The sequence below is a fragment of the Pan paniscus genome, chromosome 16 (assembly GCF_029289425.2).
Source record: "Pan paniscus chromosome 16, NHGRI_mPanPan1-v2.0_pri, whole genome shotgun sequence".
In the NCBI taxonomy this organism is placed as follows: Eukaryota; Metazoa; Chordata; class Mammalia; order Primates; family Hominidae; genus Pan; species Pan paniscus.
This window is the reverse complement of record NC_073265.2, coordinates 24,165,094-24,187,574: the sequence shown is the minus strand read 5'-3', so window position 1 is coordinate 24,187,574 and position 22,481 is coordinate 24,165,094. Positions and strand designations below refer to the sequence as shown.

The 22,481-nt window shown below is 39.5% G+C and overlaps 1 protein-coding gene across 1 annotated transcript in view; it reads left to right on the top strand.

The window, feature by feature from the left end:
- Positions 1-22,481, top strand: part of AQR (aquarius intron-binding spliceosomal factor) — a 115,022-nt gene that overhangs the window by 1,983 nt on the left and 90,558 nt on the right. The window contains exons 2-6 of the mRNA XM_003812135.7: positions 3,604-3,660; positions 7,077-7,117; positions 14,943-14,978; positions 19,457-19,577; positions 22,200-22,340. Of these exons, the coding sequence (XP_003812183.1) occupies positions 3,604-3,660; positions 7,077-7,117; positions 14,943-14,978; positions 19,457-19,577; positions 22,200-22,340 (396 nt within the window). The remainder of the gene's footprint in view (positions 1-3,603; positions 3,661-7,076; positions 7,118-14,942; positions 14,979-19,456; positions 19,578-22,199; positions 22,341-22,481) is intronic.

Sequence of the window (22,481 nt, the reverse complement as noted above, 5' to 3'; positions counted from 1 at the left end):
ATGAGCCAAGATCGCACCATTGCACTCCAGCCTGGGCAACAAGAGCAAAACTCCGTCTAAAAACGAAGCAAAAAAAAAAAAAAAATCTTTAAATAATTCTAATTACCCTTAGGTTAACGGCTGAAATCCTTCATAGTGTTGTGTGATTTGACCTGTGCTTATATCTTCAGTTTCCTCTTTTTCCTCTTCCTTTCTAACTCTGTGCCTTAGCTGTACAGAACTTCGTTTATTTGAATGTGCCATGCTATCTTTCATCTCCTGGCCTTTCAGCATTGTTCCTCTGCTAGGAATCCTCATTTTTTTTCTCCCCACCTTCCTTTATTCATTCTCAGCCTTCTACACTACTTTAGAGAGGCTTTTCCTGACAACTTAAACGAGATTAGAGGTCTCTTTCCCCATATACCTGCATTTTTGCAGTAGAAGTCATTTATTAGTTTACTTCTGTCATGGAACTCACATTTTAGAGGGAAGAACCAGACAGATGAACGGTATAAATGATAAATGATACACTGATAAATGCTATGAGGAAAATGAAACAGGGCTGTGACAGACTGGTTTGAGGTGTATGAAAGACAGTCAGGAAAGTTCTCTCCGAGGTGACATTTGAGCTAACACCTGAATGCAAAGAAGGAGCCAGTTTTGAGAAGAGCAAGGAAATAGCAAGTACACACACCTTAAGGTGTGAATGTAAAGAAGGCCAGGGTGGGCCGGGTGCGGTGGCTTGTGGCTCACAGTGGGATTACACCTGTAATCCCAGCACTTTGGGAGGCTGAGGTGGACGGATCACCTGAGGTCGGGAGTTCGAGACCAGCCTGGCCAATATGGAGAAACCCTGTCTCTACTAAAAATACAAAATTAGCCGGACGTGGTGGTGCATGCCTGTAATCCCAGCTACTCAGGAGGCTGAGGCAGGAGAATCACTTGAACCCAGGAGGCAGAGGTTGCAGTGAGCTGAGACACGCCATTGTACTTCAGCCTGGGCAACAAGAGCGAACTCCATCTCAAAAAAAAAAAAAAAAAAAAAAGGCCAGGGTGGCCTTGAAGGCAAAGATTACCTTTCTTTGCACTCTAGAAGAGCCTAAACAGTATCTGGCAAATATGAGACATTAATGTTTGTTCCCATGGCCCAAGATTGCTGAGAACCTTCCTTTCTCGCACTACATCTTAATGATCTGGCATATTTGTTCATTAATTCACTTATGTATCCATTTGACAAATAGTCATCACACAGTGTGTGCCTAGTACAATACCAGGTGCTGGGAGTACATGGGGAATAAAACAGACATGTTCTCACAATCTAACACACAGTCTGTGGAAGGAGACTTTAAGAGACTTAAAGAACTCACTGTAGTTTAATGTGAGAAATGCCAGATTGGGGTATAAGGGAAGTGCTTTGAGAAAAGAGCATGAAATGATTACTTTGTTGAAGGAAAGAATTTCCAAGAAGAATTTTCTCATTGAGAAAGTATCATTTGAGTTGGACTTTGAAATGCGGAGAGGAAAGTGGGGGAATTGGTTTTCTAGGTAGAGGGGACATCTTGGGCTTAGGTGTTTTCTTCTTTTTTCTTTTTAATTTAATTTCTGAGCATCTGGCATACCTAGCCAGAAAAGGTACTTTTAAAATTATTTATTGAATGAATGAGATCAAGAGGTTAAAATTTAGTTTTAAGGAGATTAGAGATCTGAACTTTGTGACCTCACTTTTTTATACCATTATATTTTTATTTCCTTTTTTGTCTTTCAGTAAGGTTTACTTTAAACAGTTTATACTGTCATAGCTGTACTAAGTAGAGAATGGAAAGTTTTTATTTTACATGAGGCTAGAGAGTTTGAGGGAGGGCAATGTGTATATACTGTGAGATCGTGATATTTGAGACATTACACGTTAGACCCCAAGGGAAAGGAGAAACTCAGAGAAGAGACATGATAGATGCTTAATAAATGTTTGCTAATCTTTAATCAAGTACAGATGTACAGTAAGCAGTTTAGATCGGAGATAGGATATACATTTTTATTTGTAATTTCCTGAGTCCATCATAACAGGTTAGACTCAATTCTCTTAATGGTATGATGTAAGAAGAAGATGACTGAATTTATGAAGCCCATAGGGAGCAGAATGAGGAAATGAGGACACCACAGAATAACTGGGGGTGAGGTGAAGATTTTCTATTGAGTTGGAGAGTGATTGGTAATTTGGGAAGGTGTTATTTATTTATTTATTTTAGAGACGGAGTCTTGCTCTGTCGCCCAGGCTGGAGTGCAGTGGCTTGGTGTCGGCTCACTGCAATCTCCACCTCCCAGGTTCAAGCAATTCTCCTGCCTCAGCCTCCCGAGTAGCTGGAATTATAGGTGCACACCACCAAGCCTGGCTAATTTTTGTGTTTTTAGTAGAGATGGGGTTTCACGATGTTGGCCAGGCTGGTCTTGAACTCCTGACCTCAGGTGATCCGCTTGCCTCGGCCTCCCAAAGTTCTGAGATTACAGGCATGAGCCACCATGCCTGGCCGGAAGGTGTCATTTAAGTAGGAAGTTACTGTAATATTTTTAGAGGCTATTCCTCAGGGCCAGTGTCCTAACTGCCTGGGAAGCTCTTTAAGTGTGTTGTATGTGTTTATCACTGAGCTATAAAAGCAAAGAAAACAAGTCCCATTTCTTAAGTATTCCAATTAAATGAGAAGGAAAGATGGATAAGCAATCAAATATTTATAATATAGAAAGGTAAGATTATAAAGAGTTATATACAAAATGAAGAGAAGGAGAAAGCAATTGTCACCATCAGGTAGTGTTGAGGACAGCCTCACAGAAGTAACATTTCAGATTTTGCTTCATTTGTCCATCCATTCATCCATGAGACTTTATTAGTGCCTCTGATATGCCAGACACTGCAGAGTAGTCACCTTTTTATAAATATATTGAGTCTTTGTGCTTGCCAGTTTTCTATTTTTAAAGAGATTATAATTGGGTTTTAAAACAAAACCCTATGAATAAGACTATGCTGTTTCTTTAAATATGTAGAGAGAGTTATATATTTGTTTAAATTTCACAATTTACAGGTCAAGCCTAATCTGCTGAAATATGCCAGCTCTTATATTCTCTGTAATAAGCAGCCGATAGACTACAATTTTTTTTTTTTTTAGGTTTTGTTATGGGTGTGAACTAATCATTTAAAGGCTCATTATTTTAGAAAGTATTCATGAAGATTTTGAGTATCATTTGTCATACTTGCTCAACTATTAACTAACTGTAATCTTGGGCAGATCACTTATTTTTTCTAGACCAGGGTTTCCTTATTGCTATGCTGAAGATGTTTGGCTCTGTGGTTATTAACTGAGCTGTATTGTTTCTCTAGGGTGGTTGGAGAGGATTTCTTTTGTTTGTTTATATCACAATGGCATGTTGTAGTGCAAAGCACTACTGGCATTTAGTGGTTTGGGGTCAACGATGCCAACTGGCCTGCATGCCTGTGTAGTCCCTTCATATATACTCTGTCCCCCAGTGCCGAATAGGGCCTTGTTAAGAAACCGCTTATCACTAAATGATCTGTCTTCTAGCTCTACAATGGCAAGAATCTGGGACTTACTGTTTATACTGTTTACTTTGCAGTTAGCATGTAAATACTGGGCTCCCCACATCAAGAAGAAATCACCTTTTGATATAAAGGTAAGTATTTTTGGTTTCAACATAATTCTTGAGAAGTTACACTCCTTTTAAAGGGTTATTTCAACAAAAGCTTTCCATAATTTTTTTAAAATTAAAAACAACCTAATGATCTACAAAAAATACAATTTTTTGCTTATCAAACTTAGCAATGATTTATGTTAGGAAATTTGGAAGACATAGAAACTACACATAAGAAAATAATCACTACACAGAGATAACCTCTCTTACCATTTTGTTGTATTTTCTTTAAGCCTTAACAAAAATGTGTATGTGGCTGGGCACGGTGTCTCACGCCTGTAATCCCAGCACTTTGGGAGGCCAAGGCCAGTGGATCACAAGGTCAGGAGATCGAGACCATCCTGACCAACACGGTGAAACCCCATCTCTACTAAAAATACAAAAAATTAGCCGGGCATGGTGGCGGGCGCCTGTAGTCCCAGCTACTCGGGAGGCTGAGGCAGGAGAATGGCGTGAACCTGGGAGGCGGAGCGTGCAGTGAGTCGAGATCGCACCACTGCACTCCAGCCTGGATGACAGAGCGAGACTCCATCTCAAAAAAAAAAAAAAAAAAAAGTGTACGTTTATAATTTACTTAACTGTTTTTCTGTTTATAGATTCTTAGGTTATTTTTAATTTATCATTATTATAAGTGATCATGTAATAAATATCTTTGTAAATATACAGAAATTTTTGTACAAGTTTTTGATAGTTCATTTAGGATTAAATCTGTTGTGTTATCTTGTTTTTAGAGTGGTGAATGAGGTAAAGGTCTATAATAAAGATGGAAGGAGCAGCAGTTGTATAGTGTAATAACTTAAGTCCAGTAATATTCAATAAGGGAATTGAACTTATTCAATTGAATAAGTCCAACTGAAGCAATTTAGAACAAATAATATGACAAATTCCCAAATATAGGGTTAATTCTCATTGGATTAGGTTCTTAAAGAGAGGTTTAAGGCCAGGTGTGGTGGCTCATGCCTATAATCCTAGTGCTTTGGGAGATCAAAGAGGGAAGATCACCTGAAGCCAGGAGTTTGAGACTAGACTGGACAGTAGTGAGATCTCGCCTTTACAAAAAAATTTAAAAATTTGGCTTGTGCAGTGGCTCACACATGTAGTCTCAATTGCTCTGGAAGCTGAAGCGGGAGGATGACTGACTGAGCCCAGGAGTTTGAGGCTGCAGTGAGCTGTAATCAGGCCACTGCACTCCAGCCTGGGCAACAGAATGAGACCCTGTCCCTTAAAGAGAGTGAGGTCTTTAAATGAAATAGATGTTGACACTGCATACCATTCAACAAGTAATGAAGACTCTTAAGCTTTGCCATTATAAATTTAATGGTGATGCTTTAGGCACTGTTGGTAAAACTGAACTTTTTACCCAAAATTTCTTACTTTATTTGAACTTAAATTCTTACGAATATATATTTGTTTTTGCCAGTAATCTTTTTTTTTTTTTTTTTTTGGAGGTGGAGTCTCGCTCTTGTCACCCAGTTTGGAGTGTAATGGCACGATTCTGGCTCACTGCAGCCTCCACCTCCTGGGTTCAAGCGATTCTTCTGCCTCAGCCTCCTGAGTAGCTGGGATTACAGACGCATGCCACCACGCCCTGCTAATTTTTGTATTTTTAGTAGAGACGGGGTTTTGCCGTGTTGGCCAGGCTGGTCTCAAACTCCTAACTTCAGGTGATCTGCCCACCTTGGCCTCCCAAAGTGGTGGGATTACAGGCTTGAGCCACCACACCCGGCCAACCAGTAATCTTTATTTTATTATTTAATTTGAAATTTGATGAAAACAATAACAGAGCATTTCATCTAGATTGAACAAGACTTGTTTTCCTCATCGCCTCCCTCCCTTTACCACTCACAAATACTTATTTCACAAATATACTTGGAGCAGTTAAAAGATATTATAGGCTAGGTACCATGGCTCATGCCTGTAATCCCAGCACTTTGGGAGGCTGAGGCGGTAGGTCACTTGACTTCAGGAGTTCAAGACCAACCTGGGCAACATGGTGAAACCCCATCTCTACCAAAAATACAAAAAATTAGCTGGGTATGGTGGTGTATGCCTGTGGTCCCAGCTATTTGGGAGGCTGCGGCTGGAGGATAGTTGAGACTGGAAGGCAGACGTTGCAATGAGCTGTGATTGCACTGCTACACTCCACCCTAGGTGACAGAGTGAGACCCCATCTCAAAAAAAAAAAAAAAGACATTATAGTTACCATACAATAATATTATACCATGTTAAAGCACTTCATAATTTTACAGTAGTATTTTTTTTTACTATTATTAATGCTAGCACTACTACTGCTGCTATTGATAACTGTTAGTGAAGGCTCACTGTATGCCAGTATTTGTACTAATTGTTTATATGCCCTGTCTTATTTTATTTTCAGTAAGCCTGTGTGGTAGTTTGTGTTATTAGATCTGTTTTGTGGGTAAGGAAACTGAGGCTTGGAGAGGTCAGGCAGTTGCCTAAGAGTTCCAGCCATCAGTAGTGAAGGCAGATGTTTTGAACCAGTCTTCCAATTCGAGAGTCTGAGTTCTTTTTTTCTTTTTTTTTTTTTTGAGATGTACAATTCCAGAGTCAGAATTCTTTTTTTTTTTTTTTTTTTTTTTGAGATGGAGTCTCGCTCTATCACCAGGCTGGATGGAGTGCAGTGGCGCGATCTTGACTGACTGCAACCTCCGCCTCCCGGGTTCAAGTGATTCTCCTGCCTCAGCCTCCGAAGTAGTTGGGACTGCAGGTGTGCGCCACCACGCCCAGCTAATATTTGTATTTTTAGTAGAGACAGGGTTTCACCATGTTGGCCAGGATGGTCTTGATCTCTTGACCTCATGATCCACCCTCTTCGGCCTCCCAAAGTGCTCAGATTACAGTCGTGAGCCACCGTGCCTGGCCAGAGTCTGAATTCTTAAGTAGTACACCATTCTGCCCACCCTCACTCAAATGAATGGAAATTCTGAAGCTCTATCATATTCATTTGGATAAAGAGATGTAACAATTAGAATTTGTGTCTGTTATGTCTTCACACTTTTAAATTATTTTCTCTCTGGGTTTTGCAGGCACACAGTTATGACTCTCAAATGGAGTCTCATAACATTTATACACTTTAAGTTTAAAAAAAATCCTGATCTTGTGAATTTTTATTTTCCCTAAAAATGTTTATAAGCACATCATTTTAATGAATCTAGGGCTCTGTTTTATTATTTGTTTTTTCTACTTTGCTTTCTGTTAATTTCACATTTCGAGGAATATAATGGGATTATTTTAAATATCTCATTATTTCAATAGCAGTAATATTTGATGGCTTTCCTAAACCAACTTATTTTATATAATCTCACTCATTAAAAACTGTCAATTTAGGGTTGAAAAAAGTTGTTGAGATATTAAACATTTTTATATTTTTATAACAGGTTATTGAAGATATATATGAAAAAGAGATTGTCAAATCAAGGTAGGAATGAATTTAAATTTTATACAATGTGATTGGGGTGGACCAAGTTGGATCTTGGCTGAACTTCTAAATGTGATCATAACTTGAACCTTTTTTTCTGTTTCAAACTGGTCGTCAGGGCAATGGTGACTAGAAAAACTTTAGGTGCTGAAGAGTCATAAATTATTTTTTGCCTTCTAACTTTTGGCTCAGATTAGAGGTATCAAATCCCATAGGGTTTATTTGGATTTAGATGGAATTTGAGAAAAAGTAAACATGAAGATTTTATTACTAGTATTATTTCTGATTCACCTTTTAAAAATATTCTTAAAAAGTTATGAAAGTAAGACATTATTAAATTTACAATAATATAGTATACATATGTAATGTATAAAATGTATAATAATAAACACAGAAGTGATAAAAATTATTTTTGAGCAATATGCTGTAAGGGGTGAGTTTCAATAAATCATCTTTTCTGCCCCCAATCCCTGGTTCATGTATATGGTTCATATACATCTGTTCTATTCCCCACCCCTTCACATGTTTTTTCAAACACAAAAGGGTTTGTACTCTACATGCTATTTTTCATCATGCTTCTTTTAAAAAATTTAACAGCGTGTCTTAGGCATCTTTTTGTATATACACCTGCAGACATGTATGTCCAGTGAGTATTTTAAAAGGATATTTGACTAAATGGGTCAAAGACCATCTTCAGGATTTTGTTCTTTATTTGGAAAACAGTAGGAAGTAAGAAGAGTTGTAAGCACAGTGGTATTTGAAAAAGAGAATTTGGGTTTGTTTGGTTTTTTTCTTTTTTTGAGACAGGGTTTCACCATGTTGGCCAGGCTAGTCTCAAACTGCTGGCCCCAAGGGATCCACCTGCCTTGGCCTTCCAAAGTGCTGGGATTACAGGCATTAGCCACTGCACCCAGCAAGAATTTGGATTTGGAGGGAGCAAGAGGCAGGGAATTAATTAGGTGAGCATTGTAGTAGTCAACTTCAAGATGTCATAGAGTTGGCTTGTGTGGAAAGTTGGGAGCGGAATTGTCCATTTGAGAAAGATAGAGGTGGAGAGACTTGATGTTTGGATGTGGCAGATGTAGGAAGAGGAGGAATCAAAGATGATCCTAAAATTTTTTGCTTAAGTTGCTGAGTGATTAGTGATGCCATTACTGACTTTTGCCACGTTGTTGGGGGTAGGATTGGGTGTAGATCTTTATTTCACTTTTGGATATATTGAATTCTAGCTACTTAAGAGCTATGAAGATGGAGATATGGAATAAGCAGTTGGATATCCAGGTGTATAGCTCAAAAGAGATTGGGTTGGCTGGGCATGGTGGCTCATGCCTGTAATCCCATCACCTTGGGAGGCTGAGGTGGGTGGATTGTTCAAGCCCAGTAAGTAGTTCAGGACCAGCCTGAGCAACATGGCAAAACCCTGTGTCCAGAAAAAACACAAAAAATTAGCTGGACATGGTGGCGTATGGCTGTAGTCCCAGTTACTCAAGAGGATGAAGTGGGAGGATCACCTGAGCCCAGGAGGTTAAGGGTTCAGTGAGCCACAATTGTGCCACTGCACTCTAGCCTGGGCAACAGAGTGAGACCCTGTCTCAAAACAAACAACAAAAAGAGACTGAGTTGAGCCTACTTTGTATTAGCTACCTTTTCGATGCTAACAGTACAACAGAAAAGAGGGGAGATACGATCCCTGCTCTCCTGGAGCTTACATTCTAGAAGGTCAGACAGATGGACAGACAGATATCTATATATCTATATCTATATATCTATATGTAATGTAATGTCAGGAGACAGTAAATGCTGTGAATTAAAGTGTGGTTAGAGGATAGTGACAAGGGCTGGTATTTCAGAATAATTAGGCAAATTCTCTCTGAAAGTAGGACATTTGAGCAGATTTATAACATATGGTCTGAAGGTGAGTATGAATGAAATTTCTTGAGAAAACTAAAGATGAGTGGGTGGATTAATTCTGGTATCATTTTTTCTTCTATATTAAGGTTATACTAGTTTGAAAATTATTTTGAATCTTCAGAATAGATTTTCACTCCAGTGGAAAGTGATTGTTTATTTTTTCATTTAAACCCTTGCTATTAATATTTCTTCTTCAGAGGTGATTTTTTATAACAACCAAAAGCTGCTAATGATTTTTAAGCCATATACATTTGGTTACTTTTTATATGTAGCTCTCTTCTGTGTAGCCGAGATTGCGCCATTGCACAATGTGTGACAGGGTTGCTCTCTTTCACCCAGGTTTGAGTGCAGTGGTGTGATCTCAGCTCATTGCAACCTCTGCCTCCTGGGCTCAAGTGATCCCCCAACCTTAGCCTCCCGAGTAGCTGGCACCACAGGCACAAACCACCATGCCCAGCTAATTCTTTTTGTATTTTTGGTAGAAACAGGGTTTCTCCATGTTGCCCAGGCTGCTCTCACTCCTGAGCTCAAGCAGTCTGCCCACTTTGACCTCCCAAAGTGCTGGGATTATAGGAATTAGCCACCACACCCAGCCCCTACCGTTATTCTTTTTTATTTTTTGAGACGGAGTCTTGCTCTGTCGCCAGGCTGGAGTGCAGTGGCATGATCTCGGCTCACTGCAAGCTCCGCCTCCCGGGTCCACGCCATTCCCCTGCCTCAGCCTCCCGAGTAGCTGGGACTACAGGCGCCCGCCACCACGCCCGGCTAATTTTTTGTATTTTTAGTAGAGACGGGGTTTCACCATGTTAGCCAGGATGGTCTTGATCTCCCGACCTTGTGATCGCCCGCCTCAGCCTCCCAAAGTGCTGGGATTACAGGCGTGAGCCACTGCGCCCGGCCACCCCTATGTTATTCTTAGTTCTGAAAGAAGTAGCTGTCTTTGGCATGGCTAAGATTTATCTTGGCACTTTTAACAGTCGTTTTCTTATCTTGGACACGTTTATTATTATTATTTTTAAATTTTTTTTGTTTTTTATGTTTTTTTATGTTTTATGTTTTTTATGTTTATGTTTTTTGTTTTATTATTATTATTATTATTATTATTTTTTATGTTTTTTTAATGTTTTTTTGAGACGGAGTTTCGATCTTGTTGCCCAGGCTGGAGTGCAATGGTGCAGTCTCGGCTCACCGCAACCTCCACCTCCCAGGTTCAAGTAATTCTCCTGCCTCAGCCTCCCGAGTAGCAGGGATTACAGGCATGCTCCACCACGCCTGGCTAATTTTATATTTTTAGTAGAGACGGGGTTTCTCCACGTTTGTCAGGCTGTCACTCCCGAACTCAGGTGATCCGCTTGCCTCGGCCTCCCAAAGTGCTGGGATTACAGGTGTGAGCCACCACGCCTGGCCTACATTTTTTATTTCCAAGTACACTTCTGTAACACATAAACTATAGTATGTATTTAAAAATTTAACATGGTGAAACCCCGTCTCTACTAAAAATACAAAAATCAGCTGGGTGTGGTGGCACGCATCTGTAATCCCAGCTGCTCGAGAGACTGAGGCAGGAGAATCGCTTGAACCCGGGAGGTGGAGGTTGCAGTGAGCTGAAATTGTGCCACTCTACTCCAGCCTGGGCGACAGAGCAAGACTCCGTCTGAAAAAAGAAAAAAAAAATTTAAATGACCAGTTTTTTAGGCTAGGTCCTGAGGAAATTATTTTGCTGAGCTATGTGCTCACGGCATTTTCAGTATTGGGGGAATGGCTTGATGTAACAGCCATGTTACTGTATGGTACATTACACAATTGATTCATATTTGCTGTTCTTGCCATTATCAGATTTGGCAGGCTTATCTTAATGAATTCTTCATCCAAGTTTGATTTTAAAAATATTTGAAAAATAATAGTTAAGTGCTTACTATGTGCCAGATTCTGCTGTAAGCACCTTGCATTCTGCTCTAAGCATCTAGCTCATTTATTCCCACAACAACCCTGTAACACTATTATTATCCTCATTTTATGGATGAGGAAACTGAAGTAGATAGGTTAAATAACTTGCCCAAGATGTTTCCCAGTATTTAGAGGCACACCAGGTATTGAATCCTGGTTCCCTGGTTCTTTTTTTTTTTTTTTTTTTTCTGAGTTCTTAGTGAATATTCTGCTCTGTTCTTTTATTTTTTTGAGATGGAGTTTTGACCTTATTGCCCCAGGCTGGAGTGCAGTGGCGCAATCTCAGCTCACTGCCACCTCCGCCTCCTGGGTTCAAGCGATTCTCCTGCCTCAGCCTCCTGAGTAGCTGGGATTACAAGCATGTGCCACCATGCCTTGCTAATTTTTTGTAGTTTTAGTAGAGACAGTGTTTCACCATGTTGGCCAGGCTAGCCTCGAACTCCTGACCTCAGGTGATCCGCCCACCTCGGCCTCCCAAAGTGCTGGGATTACAGGTGTGAGCCACCACACCCGGCCTTGAATACTCTGTTCTTAAATAAGAGTCCTTTGCCTTCTAGAAACCTCCTAACTAGTACACTCTGGTACGATGTTTAATCCTGTTATGAACCAACTAAGTGGTTTTTATGCTTTCAAAAAGGGTGATTTACAGAGTAATTTACTTTTCCCAAAGTGTTTGTTTTTATTTGAAATGTATGGACTCTTTTATTATGAAATGTAACACAGAAAACAGCATGAAACAAATGTATAGCCTTATGAATTATAGTAATAATTCATAACCACCACCTAGGCTGAAAAACTCCATGAACATTGTCAGTGTTCCAGAAGCTCTCTGCTTGTTTCTTTTCTTTATCATTATAATATGTAAGTATGCAAACAAGAACACTATAATTTTGGTTCTTTTTCAACTTTAAATAAATAAATAGAATCACACACTATGTACTCTTTTGTGGCTGGCTTCATTTATTTTTTTTTTTTGAGATGGAGTTTCGCTGTTGTCGCCAGGCTGGAGTGCAGTGCCATGATCTCGGCTCACTGCAACCTCCACCTCCTGGCTTTGAATGATTCTCCTGCCTCAGCCTCCCTAGAAGTTGGGATTACAGGTGCCCGCCACCACTCCTAGCTAATTTTTTGTATTTTTAGTAGAGATGGGGTTTCGCCATGTTGGCCAGGCTGGTCTCAAACTCCTGACCTCAGGTAATCTGCATGCCTCGGCCTCCCAAAGTGCTGGGATTACAGACGTGAGCCACTGTGCCTGGCGTAGCTGGCTTCTTTTGTTCACTGTTATTACTTGTTGTTTTAATCATCTGCTTAACAGATCTGGAAGTAGGTAGCTCAGAAATTAATAATGTCAAGGCCCTTGTCAATCTTGTCAAAAGGTTTTATTGATTTTTTCCGTATGGTTGTGGTGGGGCTGCCACAGCTCCAGACCTCGTATTTCACACAGTCGTCCGAAAAGAGGAGGTTGTTGGGATAGGGGGGAATGTAATAGAAAAGAACTCTCATTTGTGTGGCCCCTTCTCTTTTTCTTATCATATTTAATGATACAGTAATAGATCCAGTTTATCGTACATAAATTATTCAACTTTGGAAGGATTTAATGAAATGCACGTTAAGTCCTTGGCACAGTGTCAGGCATAATGCATGCTCTCAGTAAATATTGGTAACTTAAAAAAATAACCATCCAAAAATCCTTCAAATTATTTATATTTGTGATTATTGTTTGTAACTTTTCATACTTATTTTTTATTTATTTATTTATTATTTTGAGACGGAGTCTCACTCTGTCACCTGGGCTGGAGTGCAGTGGCGCAATCTCAGCCCACTGCAACCTCCGCCTCCTGGGTTCAAGCAATTCTCCTGTCTCAGCCTCCTGAGTACCTGGAACTACAGGCACACACCGCCACACCTGGCTAATTTTTTGTATTTTAGTAGAGACGGGATTCCACCGTGTTGTCCATGCTGGTCTCGAACCCCTGAGCTCAGGCAATCCACCCTCCTTGGCCTCTCAAAGTGTTAGGATTACAGGCGTGAGCCACCATGCCCGGCCTTCCATACTTAAATTTAAAATTCTTCTGACATGGTGTCTAGTTCATAGTCCTGTTTTTTTTAATCTTATAAGTACACTTTCAGTTAAGCTGTTCACTTTATCTGTCTCAGAGAGTTCATTGGCAAAAGTATAAAACTCCAAATTTAATAAATACCACTGAGATTGCTAGAAGAGGAATTGAATGTTTTTCAGACTGCTTTTGCTTTATTTTGACATACCAAGAGTTATTTTTCAAGGCCAGGCATGGTGGCTCATGCCTGTAATCCCAGCACTTTGGGAGGCTGAGGTGGGAGGATTACTTGAGCCCAGGAGTTTGAAACCAGTCTAGGCGACATAGTGAGACTTCATCTCTACTAAAAATCAAAAAAATTAGCTGGACGTGGTAGCACATGCCTGTAGTCCCAGCTACTTGAGAGGCTGAAGTGGGAGGATCGCTTGAGCCTGGGATACTGAGACTACAGTGAGCTATGTTTGTGCCACTGTACTCTAGCCTGGGCAATAGAGCAAGCTCTGTCTCAGAAAAAAAAAAGACTTATTTTTCACTTGTCTAGTTATCATAAAGGAAAGTTGGCTGCTCTACCATTTTTATACATGAGGAAACTGAATTGCAGAATGTTTAAAAGACGTCAGGTGTGGTAGCTCACGCCTGTAATCCTAGCATTTTTGGAGGCTGAGGTGGGTGGATCACCTGAGCTCAGGAGTTCGAGACCAACCTGGACAACATGGGGAAACCCCTATCTCTACTAAAAATACAAAACATTTGCCAGGTGTGGTGGCACGTGACTGTAATCCCAGCTACTCGAGAGTCTGAGGCACAAGAATTGCTTGAGCCTGGGAGGCGGAGGTTGCAGTGTACCGAGATCGTGCCACTGCACTCTAGTGTGGGCGATGGAGCAAGACTCTGTCTCAATAAAAAAGAAAAAAATAAACAAAATGTTTAAAAGACATCGTCAAAGTAACACTGAGTCATTACTAGAACACTGGTATTCTATCTTATGAGCCAGGATTTTCTGTCTTTTATCATGAGGTCCTATTTGTGACTGAAGAAATTTAATGTAGAGTTTTGTGTATAGTGGGCAGTGAGTGAATTCTGTTGTCTAACATACAGTTAATTCAAGTGAAATGTCTGCAGTTGGAGATTTAGAGTGTGTCACTCAAGATGGCCTATCCACTTAGCATCTTGGCTGGCTGTAGAAGCTAGTACTTTGGCAGTATTCTGTCTTTTGCATAGTAAAAACCTTCATTTCATTCTCACTAAAGTTTTGTGACATTGCATGCTCAGTGAAACTATGTAAGAGATCAGAAATCAGTGGAATAGGATTTTTGACAGGATAGTGGTTTCCTGGGGCATTATAAATTCATAATACATGTATTTTTAATTTTCAAAGCTGGAAACAATTATCTAGTGACAGTGTTCTGATCTATTTCCAATATTATAAAACAATAAAGCTAAATTAGTGGCCATTTGTGTCTGCTTCGGGACAACGTAAGTATGTTTTGGACAAACATGACTATATCATTGTTTATTCATATAAAACAAAGTAATTCTATTTTAAAAAGACAGTATATTAAAGACAAATATCTGATATTTCCTCCACAATATTTTAGTATTTTAAGCTCACTGTCAACACTAAGAAGCAAGTGAAACATCTGATTTTCACATTTGCAATATAGATATGTGTCCTGCGTGCTTTTAGGAAGGCACGACTCTAGCAAAGTGTTTCCATTTGAGTATTAAATGAAAACATGTTGGTCAGTGCTTAAGAAGTTGAACTGACATTGGAAGTTGTGATCTGATATTATGAATTTTGATAGATGGGTTAATATGGAAACAAAACATCCCTAAATGCATTTGTGTTAATAACTCTGAAACGTTTGTATTCTCTATTTTAAACATTTTATTTATTTTTATGTTTTCAGGTTTGCTATTAGAAAGATAATGCTCTTGGAATTTAGGTAAGTTATAAGGCATTCCGTTGATGAAAGAGATAATGTGATTTCAGTTTTAGCTAAATTTTCTGTGTTATTTCTGTGAGTGACTAAGAAAATCTAAATTTGTGAAGATTTATATTTCTGTGATTGGCTTATTTTGGAATATGTATATGATAGCCTTTGTTTTAAAGATGATGGCCCATTGCCAGAATAGCTTGTATTTTGATTTGTTTCTTACTTGTTAAGCTAGCATGTGGTGAATAATTTCTCAACTCAAACTTGGTTTCTGTAGTGATCAGTGGAAATAAATTAGAGTGTGTTCTATAGCCACTTTTTCTCCCTGCCAAGCTAAAATGTTATCATCAAGGTAGCATTGTTCCAGTCTAGCTACTAGTAACATAAATATTTCAGACAAAAGATAATGTATGATTTTTAGATTGCAAAGGTAGATTAGATTATGTTGCAACCGGATCTAGCCAGTATGCTGAAAATAAGAGCCAGGATTGTTGTTGATGATAGTTACATTTACCATTTCTCAAACAGAACACCAGTTTTGTGCTCACCACAGTGTTAAGCATTTTACATACAGAGTACTCACAACAATCCTGTGAAGTAAGTACTATCCTCTGTATTTACTGGAAACAGAAGCTGAGATCAGAGAGGTTAAATTCTTTGCTCTAAGTAATTGGCAGAGCTGGGATACCAATGTCTGATGCCAAAGCTCATGGTTTTCCACTTCTCTACACTTCCTTGACATCTGGTTTACATCAGAGGTCAGGGCCTCTGTGTTAATAATTGTTACTCCTACATACACATTTGATCCTTACAAAAAAAATGACATGAAGTAGATGGTCTTATCGTTTTTCTAGAGGGAAATTGAAATTTATTATTATGAATTAACTAGTAAGTTGAGTGCCTCCTGTATCCTAAGGACTGTATTATTATTAAATGATCTTATTTAATCCTGACAACAACACCAGTAAGATCTTCCTTATTTTGTAGGGGAGAAAACTGAGGCTAGAAACTGGACCCATCTGGCCCTGAGATAAATATGCTCTTTCCATCATATCGTGCCTCCTTTCAAGAAGACAGATTAAAATCAAGAGGCTACCAATATGCAATTAGAATTAACCAGAATTCTAGAGTCCAGAAACCAAGAGAATTGCAGGAACTGAAGGAGAAAGCAACAAAACAGATTGAAAGCATCAATGACAGTGAATTTTTTTTTTTTTTTTGAGACAGTCTCGCTCTGTTGCCAGGCTGGAGTGCAGTGGCACGATCTCAGCTCACTGCAACCTCCACTTCCCGGGTAGAAGCGATTCTCCTGCCTCAGCCTCCTGAGTAGCTGGGATTACAGGTGTGCGCCATCACGCCTGGCTAATTTTTGTATTTTTAGTAGAGACGGGGTTTCACCATGTTGGCCAGGATGGTCTCGATTTCTTGAACTTGTGATTGCCTGCCTCGGCTTCCTAAAGTGCTGGGATTACAGGCATGAGCCACCGCACCCAGCTGACAGTGAAAAATTTTTAATAGCTGAAAAAGTCAGTTGTTACCTTTCAGGAACTCTTATTTAATTTTATGTGACAATATCATTTTCCCTGGGCCAACTTCCAAACATAACCAGTCTAAAGTTTGTTGTAGAGAATAATTGATGGTTTCTTGCTAAACTGGAAAGTAAGATGGCATGGAGAAGGTAGCTGGATATAGGGAAGTGAACTGAGAAAAGGGTTTCCATGGATGAAAATCATTAGAGGAAGGCATTATTTTATATCAATATTGTATAGAATTTCTGCAGTTGCTGAAATAGGATCAGGAAGTTATTGAACAAATCCTTAAGTTTGAAGAAAAGAGATGTAGTTTGGAGTCAGGACCATACCTGTGTAATCAGGCAAATCATTGACTCTCATTACCTCAGTTTTCTCATCTAAGAGATTTTAAGATAGGTTTGGAATTTGCTGTGTAGTCAGATAACACCCAAGATAAGACTTTACTCTTAAAAACTGTGGCAAGCCAGTGACATCTGTGGGACATCTGGCAGAAACAGTTATAAAGATACTCTGGAAGCATATGTATTCCAACTATACTGCAGAAAACTCTATAAATAAAACCTTGGTAAAGGTGAGTTTATACTCCCAAATTACAGAGCACATTAGGGTAATATTCTCTACTATAAGCAAGAGTGAACAGCAGAGAACAAATATTTCCCCCCTGCCCCCACCACCAAGAACTTCAGATAATTAAATAATTGATACACACTGTCAAGTCATTATGTTTAAAATTATTATTGGCATAAGAGAAGAAATATAATATGTGAGAAAGAAACAAGATACTAAAAATGGATAGACTTGGGGGAGGGAGATGGAGATAAAAAATCATTGAAATTTAAAAACTCAATTAGCAAAATAAATAACATGTTAGACGCAGGTAAAGAAGGAATTAATGAACTAGAAAATAGATCTGAGGGAATGAACTAGAAAATAGATCTGAGGGAATTAACTAGAAAATAGCAAAGAGGGCTGGGAGTGGTGGCTTACACCTGTAATCCCAGCACTTTGGGAGGCCAAGGCGGGTGGATCACAAGGTCAAGAGATCGAGACCATACTGGCCAACATGGTGAAACCCTGTCTCTACTAAAAATACAAAAATTAGCTGGGTGTGGTGGCACATGCCTGTAATCTCAGCTACTCAGGAGGCTGAGGCAGGAGAATTGCTTGAACCCAGGAGGCAGAGGTTGCAGTGAGCCGGGATTATGCCATTGCACTCCAGCCTGGCAACAGAGTGAGACTCCATCTCAAAAAAAAAAAAAAAAGGAAAATAGCAAAGAGAAGTAAAAATGAAAAATACGAAAGGAAAATAAGGTATGTGGAGGCTAGAATGAGAAGGCTTCGTAGGAGTTTCAGAAGATTTTTTTTTTTTTTTTTTAGTTTTGGAGATGGGGTCTCACTCTGTTGCCCACATTGAGTACAGTGGCACAGTCATGGCTCACTGCAACCTCAACCCCCTAGGCTCAAGTGATCCTCCTACCTCAGCCTCCTGAGTAGTTGGGACCACAGGTGTGCACCATTACACCTGGCTAGTGGTTTTTTTTTTTTTCAATAGAGATAAGGTCTCACTATGTTGCCCAGGCTGGTCTCAAACTCCTGGGCTCAAGCAGTCCACCCACTTTGGCCTCCCAAAGTACTGGGATTACAGGTGTCAGCCACCACACCTGGCCTCATTTTGTTTTAGAACTGATGTTTGTCAGGTATTTTTGGGTTTTCCTTTTTTTTTTTTTTTTTTGTGACGGAGTCTCACTGTTGCCAGGCTGGAGTGCAGTGGCGCGATCTCGGCTCACTGCAATCTCCGCCTCCCGGGTTCAAGTGATTCTCCTGCCTCAGCCTCCTGAGTAGCTGGGACTATAGGCACACGCCACCATGCCCAGCTAATTTTTGTATTTTTAGTAGAGATGGGGTTTCACCATGTTGGCCAGGATGGTCTCGATCTCTTGACCTCATGATCTGCCTGCCTCGGCCTCCCAAAGTGCTGGGATTGCAGGCGTGAGCCACTGTGCCTGGCCAACTTTTACTTTAAGAAGAGCCTTAAAGTTAAAGGCCCAGTGTAGTGGCTCATGCCTGTAATCCCAGCACTTTGGGAGGCTGAGGTGGGTGGATCGATCACCTGAGGTTGGGAGTTCAAGACCAGCCTGACCAACATGGAGAAACCCCGTCTCTACTAAAAATACAAAAAATTAGCCGGGCGTGGTGGCGCATTCTTGTAATCCCAGCTACTCAGGAGGCAGAGGCAGGAGAATTGCTTGAATCCGGGAGGTGGAGGTTGCTGTGAGCCAAGATCACGCCATTGCACTCCAGTCTGGGCCACAAGAGCAAAACTCCGTCTCAAAAAAACAAAAAAAAGCCTTAAATAAGGGAATATCCAGTGGTTTGGTGGTGATAATTATGTATGTTGGCAACGTTTGATACCTTTTTATTTGAATTTATAGGACTGTCATTCTCCAAAGCTGTATTTTCTATATATAAATTTGTAGCTGATAGCAGTGACCTAGACTGCAGGTAAATTTGTGGAGGATTCCAAGTTTTGTTTTTTTTTTTTTGAGATGGAGTCTAGCTCTGTTGGCCAGGCTGGAGCGTAGTGGCGCAATCTCAGCTCACTGCATCTTCTTCCCAGGTTCAAGTGATTCTCCTGCCTCAGCCCCCTGAGTAGCTGGGATTACAGGCGTGTGCCACCATACCCAGCTAATTTTTGTATTTTTAGTAGAGATGGGGTTTCACCATATCACAACTCCTGACCTCAAGTCAGGAGTTGACCTCCACCCGTCTCGGCCTCCCAAAGTGCTGGGATTACAGGCATGAGCTACCACACCCAGCCAAGGATTCCAAGTTATAAATAGAGATTTCCAAAATATTTTCAGAAAGTTGTAAATAATTATGCTTTTCTGGGTGAGTTATGTATTACAGTGAGTGGTGGTAACTAATGAAGTATTCCATGCTTTTTACTCTTTACAGCCAGTATCTTGAAAATTATCTCTGGATGAATTATTCTCCTGAGGTATCCAGCAAGGCCTATTTAATGTCAATCTGCTGTATGGTGAATGAGAAGTTTAGAGAAAACGTGCCTGCATGGGAGGTAACTGATTTAAATTACTTCATAGCTTTCATACTGACCCACATAAGCCATTACAAAGTGGCAGAACTTTTACTGATAGTGGTGCTTTTAGGGCAGAACTTTACCCAGTAATAAAGCAAATATTGAGAAAAAGAATGGCTATGTGAAAGATATGTTTTCTTTTGGTTTCAATACTTTCTTCAAACAATTTAATAATTTACTATGAATTGAAAATTTATGAATGTGAGTTATTTTTCTGCTTTGTGTTTGAAACAAAGAATGGTATATGTTATAACAACTTACATCAGGAGCTGGCAAAATGGAAATTATATTAATAAGTACAAATAGGCTGAGTGCTGTCACTCATGCCTATAATCCTGCACTTGGAAATCTGAGGTGGGAGGATTGCTCGAAGCCAGGAGTTCAAGACCAGCCTGGGCAACAAAGCAAAAACTTGTTTCTTTAAAAAAAGAAAAAATTAGCCAGGCATGGTGGCATGAGTCTGTAGTCCCAGCTACTTGGGAGATTGAGGCAAGAGGACCACTTGAGCCCAGGAGTTCGAGGCTGCAATGAACTATGATTGCACCAGAACACTCCAGCCTGGGTAACAGAGCGAGGCCTGTCTCTAAGAAGAAGGAAAAAAAGCACAAGTATATAATGTTCAAATGAGATATTTTTCAGTGTCTTTTTTCACAAGAGGGAGTTTATATTTGTAGTTTTACATGAATAAAAAAAGTTACCAAAGTCAAGACAGATGCTTACATTATAATTTCAATGTTCTTTTGGTTTTTTTTTTTTGAGACTGAATTTAGCTCTTGTTATCCAGGCTGGAGTGCAAATGGTGTGATCTCAGCTCACTGCAACATCTGCCTCCCAGGTTCCAGCAATTCTCCTGCCTCTGCCTCCCAAGAAGCTGGGATTACAGGTGCCTGCCACCATGCCCAGCTAATTGTTGTATTTTTAGTAGAGATGGGGTTTCACCATATTGGCCAGGCTGGTCTCAAACTCCTGACCTTAGGTGATCCACCCGCCTCGGCCTCCCAAAGTGCTGGGATTACAGGCATGAGTCACTGTGCCTGGCCTGTTCTTTTTGTCCATGATTTGGGATCTATTTTTCCTTTCAGAAATTTCTAATGCACTGATGTTTCCTTTTTGTGCTGGTGCAACAGAAGCTTGATCAGTAGGGATCCAAAATCTTTGTTTTCTTTGCCCGCCATATAATGGTCACTTCATCAAGAGTTTCTTCTCTTCCAGTCAGACTTTTTTAAATGAAAAAAAGGAATGGATGCCTGTCATCTGTTTTGAGTAAATGGTCACCAAAGTGAAAAGGTGATAGAGTCTTTAAGATAAAACCATGGACACTTATCTCAAATATTCATTAAATGACTACCATCTCAGGGCACATTAGAGCTCAGAATAAACTATGGGTTTTATGTCACTATCAAGAGAGCCTAGGGGTTTCTTCAAGTTGCTTCAAGCTATTATAGAAATACAGAAAGGAAGAAGGAAAATTTTTTGAGCCAGGGAATAACCTGGTCAGTTTGCCTGTTATAAAGATCACTTTGGTGATTAGGCCTTGAAATAGAGAAATGATAATACAGATTTAGAGGATATACAGAGATGTAGAAGGTAGAATTGATTGAATTTGATAATCAGTTGAAGTAGCATTAGGAAAGGGTGTTATTTTCAATAACCTTCCAGGCTTGGGCAAATGAATATAATATATGATGGTGCCATTTACCAAGATAGGTAATAGAGAGTGAGGAATAATTTGGAGGATACAAAACTGTTGAATTGAATTTGGACATACTCAGTTTAAATTGCCTTTGGAATATCTAGATTAAGTCATCTAGTAGAGGAATCTAAGGTTTGAGAGCTCAGAAGAGAAATCTGGACTGCAGATGTATATTTGGAATCATTGGTATTTAGTGGTTGAAGTAATAGAGGGAGAAGAATGAGGCTAGAACCCTACGAATATTGCGGTTTAGATAACAGGCAAAAGAAGAAGAGCCTTCGATATGGTGAAAAGGAGTTGAGGGTTAATAAGGGTCCATAGGACTTGACAGCCATACAGCTTCAGGAGAGCTTGTCTTAGAGAAGTGAATGAAAACAACTAGTATAGACCACACGCTTGGAGCATTTGTCTGTGGCAGTAACTAGAAACAGAGGTAGGTCAAAGAGGCTTGAATATATTTACATTATTTACAAGTTAAGAGTAAAGAGCTAATATAAAGCAGGAGGGGCTGTTCTTGAGATTAATTACAGTGTGAAAACTACAGTTTTTGCTAAAGATGTAGTTTCTTTTGTTTAAATCAGAGAAATTAAAACACTTCAGATCCTTAATAAGAAAACAAAGCCTAAGCTAAATACAGGCATAATCCACAGAGGAAAAACTAAAGAAATTAAAGCCATTATTTTATTAGCTAAAGGTTTCTGCAGCTCTCTCATAGTCCTGTCAAAAACCTGTATTTGACTTGCCATTAATTATAAGTAAGCACGTGATACTTCTTTTATACATATACAAATAACCCTTTTGTAATTATTTGTTTTTTTTAATAGACTGCTAAAAAGCCTACTAGGGCTTCTTTAAAGCTTAAGTGAGCAAGCCAATACAAAATGAATTTTTATTCTGTTTCTTTTCAGATTTTTAAGAAGAAGCCAGACCACTTCCCATTCTTTTTTAAACACATCTTGAAGGCGGCATTAGCTGAAACTGATGGTGAATTTTCACTTCATGAACAGACAGTCTTACTACTTTTTCTTGATCATTGCTTCAATAGTTTGGTACTTTTACTTTATATTTTGGGGTAATTTTCAAGTTTTCTTGTTCTTTTAGGTTGAGTTTAGATGAAATTACCTCTGTAACCAACTCCATTCATCCATAATAGCAGGCAATAAGGATAATGCTAAAAGCTTGATTTCAGC